Below are 17,834 nucleotides of genomic sequence, written 5' to 3' on the forward strand. Positions count from 1 at the left end.
GAGGAATATCGGTCAACGGTTCACACTCCATTTATCTCAGAAGAAAATCAAGATATGGCTGTTAATACTCAACGGTTTAGTCATGACCAGCTTGAGCGTTCTATGGAGAATCGCCACTAGATGGTTCATAAGTTATCCAACATCGAAGAGAGTCAGTTAACAACTGCCAACTTCGGAACAGAGTCTTTATGACCAACATGAGCAATCTGTCGAAATGCACCGGTCTATGCTTCCGAATCCATCCAACTTCCAAGAGAATCAACAACTGCCTGGAATTGAACAAAATCTTTATGGTCAGCTCGACCAAACTGTTGAAAATCACCAGCAAATGCTTCAGGCTATCAACACCTGCCGGCATTTGATGATACTTTCCAGTGGCTGCTTGGTTCTTCTGATGATAACCTCAGTTTTGATTTTGCTTATTTTAATGACATTTTGAACGGAGCATGAATGGAATAACATTTAGCTTGTTATGTATAAAAGACATTGACACTTTGTAGTTTGTATTTAACAAAAGTTAGTAATAATTAAGGGAATCCCTGGTTGTTGTGCAAAAGTTCTTACTATTACATTAGGAAGTACGTGTGGCATGATTCTTTTCCTATGATTTTGCTTATCTCAAGTACATTAGTACTTAGACAGATTTTTAGCAGGTTCCTTTGCAAGCACTAATAAAATAAACTAAAAATATATTTAAGAAAAAATATAAATTACATAAACCTAAACGGCTACACCCAAACTCATCTGATGAATAAATTGATGATGATTCAAATTTTATGTACATGTGGTTATAGAAGAAATACTAAATCATTATCACATTCTTCTAAATTGTATATGGATTTGGATTTCAACTATGCATGCACACATTGACGTGATGTATTTGAAAAGTTGATCATTAGATTCGCGGGTATTAAATTGAATTTCCACTTATAACTATTTTATGCATGAAATAGTCATCACAAATTAGGAAACTAATACATATATACAGTGCTTCCTAATCCCTTTCAAAAAATGAATAAGTAAAGCAATCTCTCTGAGGAATAGGAAACTATTCTTTCCTTTTCGGAATAGGAAGCTATTCTCCGTAAATAGGAAGCTATTTCCTTTTCGGAATAGCATTCACTTCACCAGAATTCTAAAATCTATTTGCACAATATTACAGGTTACAGACACTATAATGGCGCCAAAAAAAAAACAACATATGATTTTGAGTTAGTCCTGTACCACATCACACCTCATGAAAAGCCACCAACAGACCCATCTTGCAGTACTAGTAATCCTTGTGTTATGATTCAACTGCGCCGCCCCCACCGATGGCAGGTGAAGTTTCAATCAGAAGAAGAAGGAGATGAAAGAGAAGAAATCTCTTTTGATATTATATTCCCTGATGAATTCTATGCATCATTCAGCACCCCTCTCAATAGAATCTTAAGTGATGATGATGATGAAGAACACTATATTTCTGATCTGCTTCAAAGGTATTGTGGTGCGCATCTCGAGTCTTGTGAGTGTGACTACTTACAATCTCCGATTTCTTACTTTTGTCACTTCATTGTTACTGCATAAATTAGTAATTCACTGCATAAATTAATGAGAATGTCCATCAAGACATTGGGATGGTGGTCATGCTTCAGACTACACAAGTCGGTTGCGTTCAGAACAAGTTGACAAACACCACCCACCCACCTCTACCACCAGTCGGTTGCCTTCAGAACAAGTTGACACGCACATCCCACCAACCTCTACCACCAGAGGAAGATTTGATGGAATGTGTTGATGATAACTTTGATTTTTTGTCTTCTGTATAAATTTCTTCTAGCACAAGCCTTTTTTTTTCCTATCCACTGTAATACTTTTTGTTAATAAAATTGTCAATCATCAACATTAACTCTTTCATTGTATTTGTTCGAATTTTCAGTTAGTATAAATATATTTGCAAACTAATTGATCGGTGAAGTGGATTCTTCTTAAAGAACTGAACAGAGAACTTATGAAGTGCTTTTTGTCCAGGGCAAGAAGTGCTTTTCGAAGTCTTATGTTCTTGCTTCTAAAAACATCGTATTGCTGTAAATAGTCTGTGTTAATTTAGCCACTAGCAATGTGGTAATGTGGCAGTGGCTTGCTTCTTTGTTTTTGAAAAATTTTCCGTCAATTGATCCGGGATTGTATGTAGGGTCGTTAGTAAGCGCAGCCAGCATTGAATTCCCCTTTTATCAATGACAAAGATGATCCTTTTATTTTTGTTAGGGTAGTTTCTTATAGAACCAATAAAATTCTAGATTTTGATAGTTTATTTAACATTAAGAAACAAGTAGAGTACGCAGCCAAAATTCTAGAATTGGTCAGAAAATAGTAAACTAAAATTCTTGTTTCAGTAAATAAATTAGCTCGAAATCCTTCAGAAAATAGGAGTATGAAGCTTTAAAATTTGCTCAGATCGGTCATTGAGCTACTGATACAAGTGTAAGCTTTAGAATATTGTCGTGGCTAGCTAGCTGATACTGAAAGATGAAAGTTAATAGTATTTGATTTGAGCCAGATCCATTACACTGTCAGATGCGCTTCTTATTATTATTAATTTTTTTTCCTGAGTGCAAATTATTGTCACGAAGTCAAGGGAGAAAAGGCATAAAATATTTGGGATACCATTACCATTCAACAAATAAGATTGGTATTGGCCAGCGTTGAGGATAAATCAAATTTCATCATTCAGTTCATTGATTTTCTGAAAGTAGTCTTTTAAGCTTGCTTTAGATAACCCATTTTCTGACTTTCTGTTACGGCCATGTAAAGAAGAGAAAATCGATATATCTGTCGAAATTATAATTTGTGCACAAGAATTGTTAATGCTAGGTCATCGAAGATTAAGAAACAAGTAACTTGTGATTAATAGAAAAAATAGATAGGTCTTGTTCTGATTTCAAAAGAAGAGGTCTTGTTCTAAAGCTAACTAAGAACATAAGAAAAGAAGGAAAGAACCAACAAGCTAATCATAAAGATTATCATCTTCGAACCAACAAGCTAATCATAAACATTATCATCTTCCCCATTTCCATCTGTGATAGAAGAGACTGGAATCAAGTTGGCTGCAACTGCAGTCTCACAGAACCCAAACTCATCTCCGAACCCTCTGGACTGCTGCAAGTTTAAGAAAATTTCCAGTACTTGCATATATCAGAATCGCTTACACTCTTACAAGCATACTTCATAGACTCCTCGAAGTGCTCAGCCTTAATTTCAGCCACTTCATCTTCAATAGCTTCAGGTTGTTTCCCTTTTCTCCTTCTAATATCATTCTCAATTTCTTCTCTTGTTGCATCCTTGCATGCTCGTTGACATATTTCTGTAATATCAGCCCCACTAAATCCTTGTGTAAACTGGGCCAGTTTTTCAAGGTCTACATCCTTTGAGACTGGAGACTTTCTTAAACAGGCCTTGAAAATCTGCAGTCTTGACTTCTCAACTGGCAGAGGTATGTATATCAACTGATCAAGGCGACCTGGCCTTAAAAGTGCAGGATCAATAATATCAGGTCTGTTGGTAACTCCAATCACAAAGATGGTTTTCTTGGCTGACAAGCCATCCATCTCTGTCAATAGTTGATTCGGTATTCTGTCAGCGGCACCACCAGCACCGCTTCCTCTTTGAATGACAATGGACCAGCCCATCGAAGAAGAGCACACATGGAGCAGACAGACAAGCATTGTCAAACACATTCCTGACGTTGGCTTCACCGAAGCGTTGTTTTATTATATAATGACCATAATAATTATAAGTTTTAATCGTTTTTTTTTATTTTTAGAGTATGTTTAATAAATTGTTTAGACATATTTTTTTGTTTAAATATGTAAAATTACATTAAAAAACTCAATTAAAAAAATCTAAAGAACTTCTTAATATGTTACATAAAATATGATAAAAATTCATACTTATATATAATTCAAATAAAATAAAAAGTAATAAGTTTTAGATTCACAATAAATTTTTTGCAATAAAGTTTCTCAAATTTTCCATTTCTTGGGATTTAGAGCTATTAGTATTGTGATACTATTTTTGAGTGTTATTGTCTCTTTCTATTCCTTCATCAAAGATTGAAGTAGGATAATTTTCAATGTTGTCAAAATGAAGATCATATTGCGCATTTCTCCTTATATAATTGTGAAAAAATATGGTTGCAATGACTATTTTCACTTGTTTGGCAAATGGATAGCTAGGCATATCTCTTAAATTCTTCCATCTTTTCTTCCATACGCCAAATGTGCGTTCAATAATGCTTCTAAGCAATGTGTGAGCATGATTAAATATTTCTTGATAACATGTGGGTTTACTACCTTGACGAAAACCTTTGTATGGACCTAAAAAACCACTAATTTGATAAGGTGTGATAACTTATTGAATTATAGGGTTATAATAGGAAATTTAATAAGGTGTGGTAGCTTATTGAATAAGCTGCTTATGAAAAGCAACCTCCTACATATTTTTAAAAGCTACTGACAAAATGAAGAAAATTATGAAATAAGTTGCTTTTACAAAATTTGTCAAATACTATTTTTATCAAAAATTATAAAATAAGTTGTTTATTGAATTTCAACCACACTCCCAAACTAGCCCATTAATACAATGACAAAAAAAGCATCCAGTTTTGTTAGCCGTAGCTCTTGCTAACAGAGTTTTTCCTACACCAGGAGATCCATAGAGCAAAATCCCTTTTGGTGGCTTAACACCAATTGACTCAAAAAGCTGAGGGTGCCCTCAATGGCAACTCAACCAGCTCTCGAATTTGACCCAGTTGTTTCCTCACTCCACCATCTTCATAACTAACACCATCAAGGCTTTCTTTATTCTCTCTCCTCATAGGCTCCCCTTATAAAAAATATTTCAGTCTTCGGAGTGATGGAGTGGTGTGTCGGAAGCAAAATTTGATAGGGAAGCTAGATTTTGTTCTAGTACTGGATCAAGCCAACGCGATTAGGTTGCGCTCTAATCGAAGCGTGATTAGATCTTATTCTAACCCAAAGAACTCAATAAGATTTTTTAATAACGCTCTATACTTCTACAATTATGTTTTCCTAATCACGTTAAAATTTTGTTGCCTAATTACCATTCGATATTGAGATTTTTGAAAATTGTTTATCATAAAGTTTGGATTATATTTAAATATTTAATACCAATTTAGTAAAATGGGTTGAACCATATATAATTTTATGCACTTGTATACAACGAATTTTAGAACTAGGATATGTTTAGGATTGTTTTTTTAGAGATTTAAAAGTGATTTTGAAAAATTAAAAACTAATTTTGGTGTTTAGTAAATTTCTTTAAATCATTTTTGACGAAATCACTCTATTTTCTAATAAATTTTGAAAAAAAGAGAAGAAGTAGCTTTTCAAAAGCTGATTTTAAGAAGTAGTTTAATACTTAACATAATTCCATACGTATACTCATATATGTTATAAAATCTAAAATTATCCTTATTAATTGAGAAATAAAATAATTAACTTTAGAGAGATTATTATTATTATTACCTTATATTTAGATAACAAAATAATAATATAAAATTAATAACATAAAATATTTATTTTAGTTATCAAATATTATATTTACACACATAAAAAAATTATGTACATCTATATCAATGTGTAAATAAAATTTATTCCATATTATGTCTAATTTAGTCAGTTTGTTTACAGCAATTTAAAAGTAAGATTTACTAAATACATACCACTGATTTTAAAATTTACATTATTTTCAAAAATAAATTTTACCAAACATTTAACTGATTCTCTTTATAATTGATTATTTTTCAGTACAACTAACAACAGCTATTTTAAAAGGTACAACATTAGCAAACTGGCCCTTAGAACTATCATTAACACATCATAATTGAAATATGCAAATTGATTGTCATTAAAACTAATTAGTTTTAAAGTTAATTAATCAGATTTGTCTTCCAATTCCAAAGTGCCTTTTCATTTTAAAAAAATTAAAAATATATTAATAAGACTCGACAGACAATCCAAATTACTATCATTGATAGCATTACTAATTAACCAGTGTCACACATCTCAAATTTTTTTTATCTTAAAAAATAATCTCAAATGACGTGGCATTCATTAATTCGTTGGTGAACATAATACAATTAATTCACTTGAATCTTGTGAGGAATTATCAAGTAATAAATAAATGACATATCATTTAAAATAAAATTTAGGATAAAAAATTTGAAATATTTATCATTACTCACTACTAATTTATCCATGCAGATCCAACTTTAGCATAATCGTTATTGAATTAATAAATTTATTAAGCTCTAGTTCGGGATGTAAATAACATTTCTGTTAATTTTTTTTTCCAAAGAAAGAGCATTCAATGCCAAAAGTGCTTATTACCAATAAAAGCAATGAGAAAAGGACAAATCATTATCCTTTGATAATGAGATAATAAGCTGCAAGTTCTTAGCTGAGCGGCTGCAATTATAAAGGCAACGAAAATAAGGGTGTGAGAAGTGCTTCCAATTTGTCTTTGATCGAACAAAAAAAATCAAGACCATTGGTGAAGTATGGTGCTAGATTCTTCACAATCATGATACACCAGATAGAAAATTCAATTAGGCTCTTTTTGATTTGTTCATTTAGGCCAAGGCCAAGGGCGATTAAATCAAAGGCCTCACTTCGCTTGCAGGCAAGAAGTGCTTTTCAAGCCACATGGTCTTGCTTTTAATAATAAAATTATAAAAAGGCAAGACAAAGACCAAGCTCCAAAAGCCTAAAAGGAAAGCTCCATTATTATAGGCTAAATTAATATAAAATATCTAAAGACATCAATATTTTTATGAGAAATCAAGCAAATGCAAATAAAAATTGAGCTTTGGGTTTTAGGTGAGTGAAGTTTAAGTCAGGGTTTAACACTCGAGGCGCCGCGATCGCTTTCTCCCCACCAAAAAATTAAAGCAAAAGAAAAGTGATTTTATGGTTAAATAAATGCAAGTTTTTATTATGCATAAATAAAATTGTTTTTTAGCCACATCAATAAGACACCAGTAAGTAACTGTTGGAGGAATTAGATGAAATTCTTTCTCGTAATTTTATAAAAATTCAATTGTAAAAATGTGGAAAGAAAAGGATCAATAAAAAAAAAGTTTTGATTTTGTTATGTAAGAGATTTTTTATTCTTTTTTTCCCTATTATTTCATTGAGAGTTAAAACTTAAAACTAAGAAATTCTAAAAATAAGAATAATCAATGTAATCATATCCATACGAATTAGGTGATTTTCTTCGACCACCTATCTACTATCTTTGTCCATAAAAAAATTAAAAAAAAAAAGATAAAAATTTCTCATTATAATAATAGTTTTTCTGAATCTTCTTTATAAGGGAGTAAAATAAATAATGAGAGATAATCTTTTTATGTTAAAAATTTTATATTTTTAATTCCAAAAATTTACATAAAATATTTATTTTCAATTTTAAAATTTAAAATATAATTTGACAGAAATTCTGTGAGTTGCTTAAAAATTTTCAGCTGCAAAAGCTGTGAAGATAACAAAGCAACGGGTCTTATTCTTCATAAGAATCCAACTCTAACCTCCAAGATTCAACAAAACCAACCAACTTCATCTTTCAAAGTTAGGGAAACCATATATCATTGCTACACAAATTCTCATAGATTCTCAAAAGTAAGCCTTTTTTTTTAAACAGTGTTAACAAACTAAAGGAGTTAAAAGGAGCAATTTGTTCTCTCTTTATTTTTCTCTTTAGCTTCGATTTTGGTAAAATGAGCCTGTTCCATTAATTGGGTTTGTAGTTTGTAGGCTGCTCTCAAATGGGTAAAGCTTAGATTTTTGGTAGCTTCTGCAAAAGTGGTTTCTTTCTGTTAGTTTTTGCGGTTTCAAAGGAGTTTTTAGGAAATGGGGTTCTCTTCATTGATGGGCTTGGTTGTAGAACGAAGGCTGCTTTCAATTGGCTGGAGTTTGGATTTGTGATATCTGTTCACAAACGGAGTTGTTTGTTGTAATTGTTGCTTGTGTCGCTGGGCTCTGATTGATTGTCTGAAGTTTATAGACTAAGGATTGGGGAAGGTAGCACTGATTCCTCTTGTTTAAGTGTAATTAACTTATGCTTTTTTTTCCTCTTTTGCGCTTTGTATCTTTGATTGATTGTTCTTCCTTTTCTGGAGGGGTTTCTTTGTGGAATTGATAAATGCAACGGAGATTTAGAGGCTAATACTCAGTTTGGATTTGAACATTGATTAGTTAGGTTTCAGAATTGTGTATTGACCGTAGTGGCAGAGAGGAAAATTTTGCTTGAGTTTGAGTATGAACTGTGCTAAAGTTTGCTTGTAGTGTAGTAGATTATTGGTCTGAAAGTTAGTGGTTATCTGTTTTGAGAATTGGAAAATACTTTGTCAAGTTTGAATACATGGAAATTGTTCCCTTCAGGTTTTTAATGTTGAGAATTGAATCAAAGGGAGATATTTCGGTTGTAGAAATTTTGGTTAGCGTTTTGTTTTCCTGAGGAAAGGGAAGAGTGGAAATGGATTTGTGGGTTGTTGTAGGAGCTGCTGCCGCCGGATATATTGCCAAGTATTGGCAGAATCTTTCGATGGATAGAGATAGCTTATCGGAGTTGTCTTCAAAGGGCTCCAATTTTGAGAAACCTGATTTGCCCAGCTGTCCCATCCGCAGATTGGTGCAGAGGAAGAAGCTACACAAAGATGCTTCTACAAATCAGAGAAAGGTTTTGGATGAGGGATACAAAGATACATGCGAACGAGGTGGTGGTTCAGCGATAGAAGTGGCTTCTACTAGTGAGTTTGATGGTGAAAATCTAGAAAGCTTAGGAAATTACGAGAATTGCAATTTTCTTTCTATATCTACTTTACCGTCTGGATTCTTGCCAAGTGATAACCTAGAAGGAAATGATTGTGATAGTGGATTAAGTGGTGATATTGGTGGTAATGATCAGAATCCTTCTACAAATGAAATGGGTTCTTTTCATGGTTCTGCAAGGAACAAAAGTTATCTGAGTTCTAAAATTTCATATCAGCATTTGATCAGACCTCTAAATTCCCTTGAAAGTTGCCTTATGGCTCAGCTATATCAAAAACACACCAAAATGGAAGAGTATGTGCTTAGTTCCCTTCCATCACCATCAAAACCAACAATTAGGCAATTGTTTGTTACTGATGGAAGCCAGATAATCAGCAGAGCAAGCACTGAATTTCACAATGTAAGAGAAAGGGTTGATGATTACAAGCTGTATAAGGAAGCCTGCTTGAAGAAAAATGAAAATCTGCTTGGGGTCTCTCAGCTGCCCCAAACTGGGTCTGTGGATTTCCCCAAGAAGATGAAATTTAAGTCAGGAAAGGGGCGGTTTGGAAGATTGAGCATTTCCAGTAAATATAGTGACGGATCATACTTTCATTCACAAGGTGCTATAGTTCTCATACTTTTAGTGAAATTTTAGTTTCACTTAAGTACCAAAATCTAATATTGAAGGAATTTATTCTTCTTTTATTGTTTATTTGCATCTTTTTCTTTTCTTTACTGAAAATTGAATTCCTTGTTTACAGAGAAAATCCTAAAGAAATCCCTTTTTCTAAGAGATGAAACACCGAACTTGTTCATTGCCGTCATAAAATTTTTCTTTTACACACTTCTTATCATGAATATGTAGCCAATAATACGTAATTGACAAAACCTCATTAGCAACCACTTATTGGACTTTGACAGATTTGTTGCCCTACAACAATTCAGATTGTGTATCTATTACTCTATTCTTTGTTACACGATGTTGTTCTCTTATTGTGACAAAATTCTTATTTATTTATTCTTTAGGTTCACAAGATGCAAAAACTCTCTTCTGTCTTGGAATTTCAATTGGTATTATATCCTCATTTATAGCAAACAGAGGGGAAGTAGACAAATTGAAAGAGTTGTTGAAGCAGACAGAAAACTTGGTTCAAGATTTACAAGAAGAACTCGAGATGAAAGATTCATTGACTGTGAAGGAGCTAGCTAATGAGAATAATGACTCACTATCTGCATGTGACAATTCCTTTAATGACAGCATGCCAAAACATTTTTGTCTGGAACAAAGTAAGGATAACTTAGCAAAACACGATGGTGAAAAATCCTTTGACAAGAATGCTGAGGAGAGTATAGAATCTATGAGTCAAATTGAAGCAGAACTTGAAGCTGAGCTCGAGAGGATGGGGTTAAATATGAATTCTTCTAGCTTGGAAAGAAGATTGTCCGATTTCGTTGAGGCAAGTGTTTATGTTAAGTATGAATTAATTAGTTTCAAGTGGCATGATGTCATTGTAGTGACACACGAGTCTGTCTTTTGTTTGGGTTAGTGTATGACATAGTTAAATATGCTTGGAGAATACACCAAAACAATAAATAATAATTCGGAGCTGTTCTTCATTATCCACATTATGCAGAACTCTTTTGAAATTGAATCAAGCAGTCCATGATATAGTTTTATTGGTCTATTTTTGTCATTTTGACTGCATAAGCAGACATAGGTTGCAAGGGTGACTTACGTTATTGTACAAGTATTCAATGCATATGTTATGCCAACACATACAGGTCTAATGTTTTTTCTTCCTTTATCGTGCCCCTGCTTAATATCTCTTCCGAATGTATCATATACCTTCTTTCTACACTTTTCCTTAAAATAAAATCAAGAGTGATGTAAAAGCTGGAATAACATGTTGACTATATGCTGACTAAACCAAACAAAATGAACTACATAGAAAAGGTCTAAAGAAACCTCTTAACTGTCAGATCCATTTAACCTGTAATGTTTCTTGCTTAGATATGTTGTAATAAAGATTTTTTCTTGGGTAAGATGATGCATTGAGCTGTTTATTATGCAAGGGCTAACAGTGGTTAAATGTGCACAGCTTGACCCAGACTTTGAAGCAGATTTTGCACAAGGTGAATTGAAAGCCAACATGATCAATAGAGACAAAACCGACTCCAATCAGGATGCCAGTGGATCCTCCACTCACCACTCTGGAAATTATGCTGTCTCTCCCCGAGAACTGAGCATGCGTCTGCATGAAGTTATTGAATCAAGACTGGAAGAACGTGTAAAGGAGCTGGAGACAGCCCTTGAGAACAGCCAGAGAAAGGTGCAACTCATGGAATCACAGCGTAAGAGTTCTTGGAGAAAGTTCTCAAACAGTCCACTGAGATTTTCTTCGGACGAAGAAAGTAAAGAAGAATGTAATGCCATGGCTGAGCCTCTAGTTATGAATTTGTCAGGGGAAGCTCTAGATGCATACAATGAGGCTTATGAAGAGTTGATGAAGATAGATGACTCAGAAGAAGAAAACTCGCCGTCAGGGGATTTTGAAAATAACCATCAGATCGGTTCACATCCATTTGATCGAAGTGTATCGTGGGTTCACAATGGAATCATAAATGGATCCTCGCCGCATACTGTACACAATAAAGAGAAAATATTGAATGAAGTCCATTCAAGTCAGAGAACAGTGTCAGAAGAGTACAGCTTGAGAGTTCAAGAATTACTTGATGTTGGAATATCTGGAGACGAGAGCAGTGACTGTGAGGTTGAGATGGAGAAGCAACTGATAAAGCAGATTGTGGAGAAAACCAAAAAGGGTTCTCCTGGAGTGCTGAATGCACAGAAGTGGTTATTCTTGATGGATGAAGATAAGCACTGAAAAAATACAAACGGAATTTTTAAAATATGTATAGATACATAACAGATTCGTATTCTTAACCACAGTAGGGCACACATTGTATTTGTTGATTTTGACTCATAAACCCTCGGTCCAGCCTATGATGCTCTTATTGTCTTTTGATTGTAGCACCATAGAACTGGTGAAGGAACATTTCAGTGATTTCACTTCAGGGTCATATATAAACTAGTTTAGAATTTGAGATTCTGATGTGTTGGTTAAATTCTCATCAAACCTATTTTCAACCCAATAGAGCTTTTTCAGTGAGTTATAATATATCCTTCAGTGCTCATTTGAACTTATTTTTCTCTTGACTGCTCTTCATTTTCAGGTGTGAGGACATTTAAAAAAAAAAAAACCATACGTTCACTATTTGCAGTTTATACATAAACGCGGGGAAAAGGATGAGAACGTTATTGTAGACAAAATGAATGATTCTTAGTTAAAGCCTGCAGACGTCCAGTGCTATTTTCATTATTCCCACTTTTTCTCACCTTCTTTTCCCTTTTAGTATATGAGGTTGTAAGTGTACGCAAGCTCACAACAGATGATGTAGATGGCATTTAGGAAACTCAGAAGGGCGCACGAGACCTGGCCGCTAGCGTATACACTAAATCAAGAAATTACTTTCATTATGCATCAGTAATGGCAACTGATGATTCCAGTCTTCTCCCTAAACCCTTTTGTAACTCGTACTTGTTTCTTCTGTTGGTATTACTACCAACCGATGGCTGCTGTGCCTAAATTTACTTATCTCAGATGGAGAAATCCAATAACTAGAGTTGCTGAGGGCTACAAAAACACTCCTAATAAAAAGTTTGTCAGAAGATATAAGAGGGATCCTCTGATCCCTGATTCAGTTGACTACCTGAATGTCAGTGCCTGAGAATAATTCTTTCGGCGTCCTTCGTATTGTAAAGCTAAGTCATTCAACTTGACTAGGACGAGGAATTCCTACTATAGGTCCTAACAAACACTACTCTAAGGAGCCATTTAGTAAATTATTCAACCTGAAATTCCATTAGGATTTATGTGTGTCGGGTATGCTCAACAGAGAGCAGAGATTCATACAAACAGAGCTGCAATTATTCATAGTTAATTAACGACACGCAACTGAAACAATTTTTCTGAGGACTCAGCATCATAGTTTTTTATTGATAGAAAGCACACAAACTGACATCGTAGAGTTCATTAATAACACTTCAAAAAAAAGGCCAAGATGTCTTGGACTATGAAGTTTTGGCCATGCAAGGCTTTCTGTGTCCCCATACACTACAGAATTGTGAGCGGTGACCACTATGATGGTGATTCAGGAATTTTATCTGATCTAGTTAAAATCGAAACAAGAAAACTCACGGTGTTCATTCAAGACAATCTTGGAGATTCTGGGGATTCATCAGTTTGGCATCAAAACCCCTGCTTCAGATTTGAGAAAGGCCATTTTCTGGCTCCGGAGATATGCGACCTTAATCTGAATGCCCATGGATGCGTCTTTGCCAATGTTTAGATAGTTATTCTCCATTTCCTCCTTTTCAATGTGAGAGAGCCTCTTCCTCAGAATCTTGAGCCTCATTTCTGCTTTACGCAAGTCCTTAAAGCATGCAGCGAAAATAGAGTTGGGCAGCTTCTTGTTTATCGGAAGAGAGATTTCCTTGAAGAGAACTGAGCCAATGATATGGTTGCGCATTTGATCAAATCATCAATCTGGGCCCTCCTGGAAATGATCTTCCATTGAGGAGGATGGATATGGAAGATCCAGCGACTAACATGTCACGTACAATGATTTATTTTCTTTCAAACTCTTCAAACTACTTTCCATTTTGAAGATTGAAAGAGGTAAAGAACAAGAAGAAAGCAAGATTGAAGGGCGAATGTAGAATTTTTTTTTTTTTTTTTTTCTGGAAACGAGATTGCAGGAAAAGTACAAGAAAGAAATGGGAGGGAGGGAGCCTCAAAAGATTCGTTATACGCTGTTGTACTCTTTGGAGGGAGATTTCGAGTTCGTTAGCAAAAGGGCAATTTTGCCACGCACTATAAACAATTAACAGCAATGAATTTGACTATTGAATTATCACCTTAGTCTTCATTCACACCTCCATGCACAGCAACTTATATAAATTTTCTTTTAGTCAATCAGAATTTTAGCCGATATGAGTAAAACAGAATAATTTTATGTAATATGAATTCAATGATTTTTATATATTAATGGAATAAAAATCATATGCACTAATTTGCTCATTGGCATATTTGGTTTGAAGAAATGAAAAGAAAGAAAATGAGAGACAAATAAAGGACAAATAAAAAAGAATAGATAATTTTATCTTTATGTCAAACCAACTAATTCTCTGCCTACACTTTAAAATCTACAGAATGTACTGATTTTACTAAATTTAATTTTTGAAAAAAAAGCCCAAATATTAAAATTAACTCCTCAAAAATCAAAATCAGTGTCAAATGCCAAACGATCACCAAGCCCTAAACAACTTTTTTAAAAAAAATAATAAAGACTATCTAAATTACATTTAGTATAATTTACAGCCACTAAAAATAACCAAAAAGAAAATGAGACAAAGAAGCGAGTTAAATAGAGCCAATCTCATATAGGAGACCCAACAACAAATGGGTAACACAGAACTGCCGCGATCCAGGTGTCGAGACAAAGTTGATAACTTGTAAACAATTCGTAGAATACAACATAATGACGGTAATAATATAAAATTCTTATGCTTTCTAAACTGCAGGGAGAGAGAGAGAGAGTAAAGAATCTTAAAACTACAATTATTTGCTAACAAACTCATGTTTTGTCACCGAGGAGGGGGGAAAAAAAACCAAGTGTTCCTTGTTCATCAAGAAAATCCGGCATAAATAACAAGAGCAGTTCAAAAATAAAATGCGGCCAACACTAAGACAAAGAACAGTCCGACAAATTTTATAATCCTTATGCTATGATCGCTTCCATTGGAGGGATAGGGCAAAACCTTCTATGATACTGCCACTCTCATTGCCTCCCACCAAACCCAACCTCTGGATTTCCGTCAAGCCCAGACTCAGGATTTCCGTCAAGCCCAGACTCAGGATTTCCGTCAAGCCCAGACTCAGGATTTCCGTCAAGACCAGCATCAGTGCCTCCAGTGTCACCTGAGAGGTCTCCGAACCCGGTATTTTCATCATACCCACCATCAGTACCACCGGCACCACCAGCAACACCAAAATTTGAACTCCCACTACCATAACCTCCTAAGTTTCCACCCATAGAGTCAGCAGCTCCATCATAGCCAGCATTATTGCCACTACCAGCACCACCGGTAACACCAAAATTTGGGCTCCCACTACCATAACCTCCAAAGTTTCTACCCATAGAGTCACCAGCTCCATCATAGCCAGCATTACTGCCACTACCAGTATTTGCTCCACCTCCATAAACACCGCTATTTCCTCCATAATTACTACCATAACCTCCACCACCATAGCCACCACCTCCATAACCACCACCACCACCACCGTAGCCACCACCTCCGTAACCACCGCCTCCAAAGCCGCCACCTCCATAGCCACGATTTCTATCAGCTGCATAATTCACCCTTACACGACGGCCATGAAGATCCTGCAGTACTAGCTTTCCTTAGTTATTACTAATTTTCGAGAGTGAAATCAACCATTGAAGATAGAAAAGATATACAATCCAAGACACTTCATGATATAAAACTAGTCCAAGGGTATCATAGACATCAACAAGTTTTAGCTGTCACCAAACTTGATGCACAAACAGACACAGTCAATTCATGGCACTTACGTTTATATGAAAACTTAAGACCAATTAATCGTTTAGAGATAACCTCACACATAAAGCTCGAAACAAAATTCAATGTACATCATTTTAATCTACCTTTTAGCTGGTGGGGACAGTAAATCAGCTTAGAATGGCCACCAGTTCGATCAGAGCAAAATATGAAAATGGTTAATACTAGTACTATTGCTAGTCTACTCAAAGAGCATATGACAGTAAACAAAACCATATGCCATAAGGTGATTCGCTGGCAACAATGACTGTTGATAAAAAGGTCTGTAGACAAGCACACTAATACTAGTGGCTCCAACAAATGGCAGTTAGATCAGCGACAAGAAAATATATAATCACAAATTGAAAATGTACAACAGTAACAAATCCACGTTAACCATTTGAAATTCACAGAACCTAATTGGAAGCTCAAATGAGCATTCCCTAGTTGCTATGGACTTCAAATCCTTATGGAGAATGAGAAGCCTGCTAACTTTCACCGAACCAAGACAATAATTAACTTTCAAACAACTCGAATATGACACTAAGAATTTACAAAAAGAATTGTGTGACATTCAAGAAAAAATATCACATGACACCAAATACTCAAAAAGTCAGTAGCCTTCTTGTTGGTCGCGTAATACATACTCCATAAAGACCAAATGCATGCACAACAAATCCAACATCATTTATTCAACCTAAAGCAAATTGCATAAGTATTCTCAACCACCAGCAAATGGGTATTTCTTGTCATAAAATCATAGACCAGTAATTAGTACATATCTATATCATTTCAACAACATATATTTAGCAAGAAATTTCATGCCCTTCCCTAGACACAAGAAGCATTAAATGTCACCTGTCCATCCAAGGCTTGGATGGCACTAGACGCCTCCTCCACAGTGCTGAATGTGACAAAACCAAATCCTCTGGATCTACCAGTTTCACGATCCAAAATGATTCTTGCTGCACATATATTTAGTTGATAAGCATCTATCTCTGAAAATGAAAAGCTTATATACCAATATAAACTTGGACCGTAATCAAAATAATTAGAAAACAGAGGTCGTAGTTGGATTTAGTTTCTCTTGTTTTTCTTGCGTGTGCGCGCGCGCATTCTTGGTGGTATAAAACACACGACCCATCAAACAATCAACCTCATATGTGAAACATTTTATGGTCAAATTGAAAACATCTTTTCATTTCATAAAATCATAAATCACTAGCATAAACTGTTTTAACCATAAAATCACAAGTATATAAATTTGGCAAAAGCTTACCTTCATTGACATAACCATATTTAGCAAAAGCTTCTCTCAAGCTATTGTCATCCATGTTATATGAAATGCCTGCAACCAAAAGCTAGTAGTATCAACACAAATATCACTTATCTAAAAGAAAAAAAAAATGAAAGATAGGCATCACAACTTAAAAAGAGCAGGATGCACCTCCAACAAAAAGTTTCGAAGATGACATGCATCGTATTGCTTGGTAGATGGATGGGTTGGATATAAATGATTCACAACTGATCCGCTTGCCAGCAGTCTGCCTAAGTATATTCCCAACCTTACTAAAGAAAGCCATTATAATAACCTAAAACAACATATTTAAAAAAAAAATCAAGCTTCAAAATCTGACATAAAGAAGACAAGAGATAAAGCAGAAACATGCTATCAGCATACCATCTAACTCATTTCTTCAAATAAAAGCAAACCATTCAGTCCTTACCAGCCAATTACAATCTAATTAGGCAATGAAGTTCAAGCATACGATAGAGACAAACAACAAACACAGCCACAACCGCGGGCACATTCATAAAAGCTCATAGGAAAAATATTATCAAACAGTTAACAAAACATGCAGTTCAATCAACATCTCCACCTAAAGAAAGAAAAAGAAATGCATCATAACAAAAACTTGCCAAATGATCTATGAATAAAGCAACAATATTTACAACATCCATATTTTCATACTCGTTTTCCCACGCTTTCTCGCCAACTAAGCACGAAAGTCGAACAGAAACACTAAGATCCCTAATATAAACATCAGAAAAGCTAATAAAGCGCAAATTTTTACACACTAGACCAAACTGCTTACAAAACAGAACCCTAAAACAATAGTTTAAAGGAAAAAAAAAAAAAAGAAACGAAAATCGAAAAGAAAATAAAGAGAAAATCGAACGATAGAAAAATCTTGATCAAGAACCTAATCGATTAGTTTTTACGGTTTTTTTTCTTAAATTTAAAACATAGTTTCGAAGCATACCTTTTGCTGAAAGAAGAAACTAAAACCCTGTGATCGAAAAGGGGTTTATGTAGGTAAAATGAATGAGGGTTTGAGTCG

General features: G+C 34.6%; 2 protein-coding genes and 1 pseudogene across 2 annotated transcripts; 1 reads left to right on the plus strand and 2 right to left on the minus strand.

The window, feature by feature from the left end:
• Positions 1-3,021: 3,021 nt before the first annotated feature.
• LOC18049723 lies at positions 3,022-4,855 on the minus strand (annotated as a pseudogene).
• A 2,642-nt stretch (positions 4,856-7,497) lies between these two features.
• Positions 7,498-11,915, plus strand: LOC18049724. Its single transcript, XM_006440698.2, has 3 exons — positions 7,498-9,430; positions 9,837-10,267; positions 10,910-11,915. Exons 1-3 carry the CDS (start codon positions 8,533-8,535, stop codon positions 11,693-11,695), a joined length of 2,115 nt encoding a protein of 704 aa, XP_006440761.1. The 5' UTR covers positions 7,498-8,532; the 3' UTR covers positions 11,696-11,915.
• A 2,422-nt stretch (positions 11,916-14,337) lies between these two features.
• LOC18049725 (glycine-rich RNA-binding protein 3, mitochondrial) lies at positions 14,338-17,829 on the minus strand. Its single transcript, XM_024188709.1, has 5 exons — positions 17,757-17,829; positions 16,940-17,084; positions 16,772-16,840; positions 16,351-16,457; positions 14,338-15,317 (listed from the first exon to the last, which is right to left on the minus strand). The coding sequence occupies exons 2-5, from the start codon at positions 17,073-17,075 to the stop codon at positions 14,712-14,714; spliced, it is 918 nt and encodes a 305-aa protein (XP_024044477.1). The 5' UTR covers positions 17,076-17,084; positions 17,757-17,829; the 3' UTR covers positions 14,338-14,711.
• Between the last annotated feature and the right edge of the window lie 5 nt (positions 17,830-17,834).

The sequence above is a fragment of the Citrus clementina genome, unplaced genomic scaffold (assembly GCF_000493195.1).
Source record: "Citrus clementina cultivar Clemenules unplaced genomic scaffold, Citrus_clementina_v1.0 scaffold_3, whole genome shotgun sequence".
Lineage (NCBI taxonomy): Eukaryota > Viridiplantae > Streptophyta > Magnoliopsida > Sapindales > Rutaceae > Citrus > Citrus x clementina.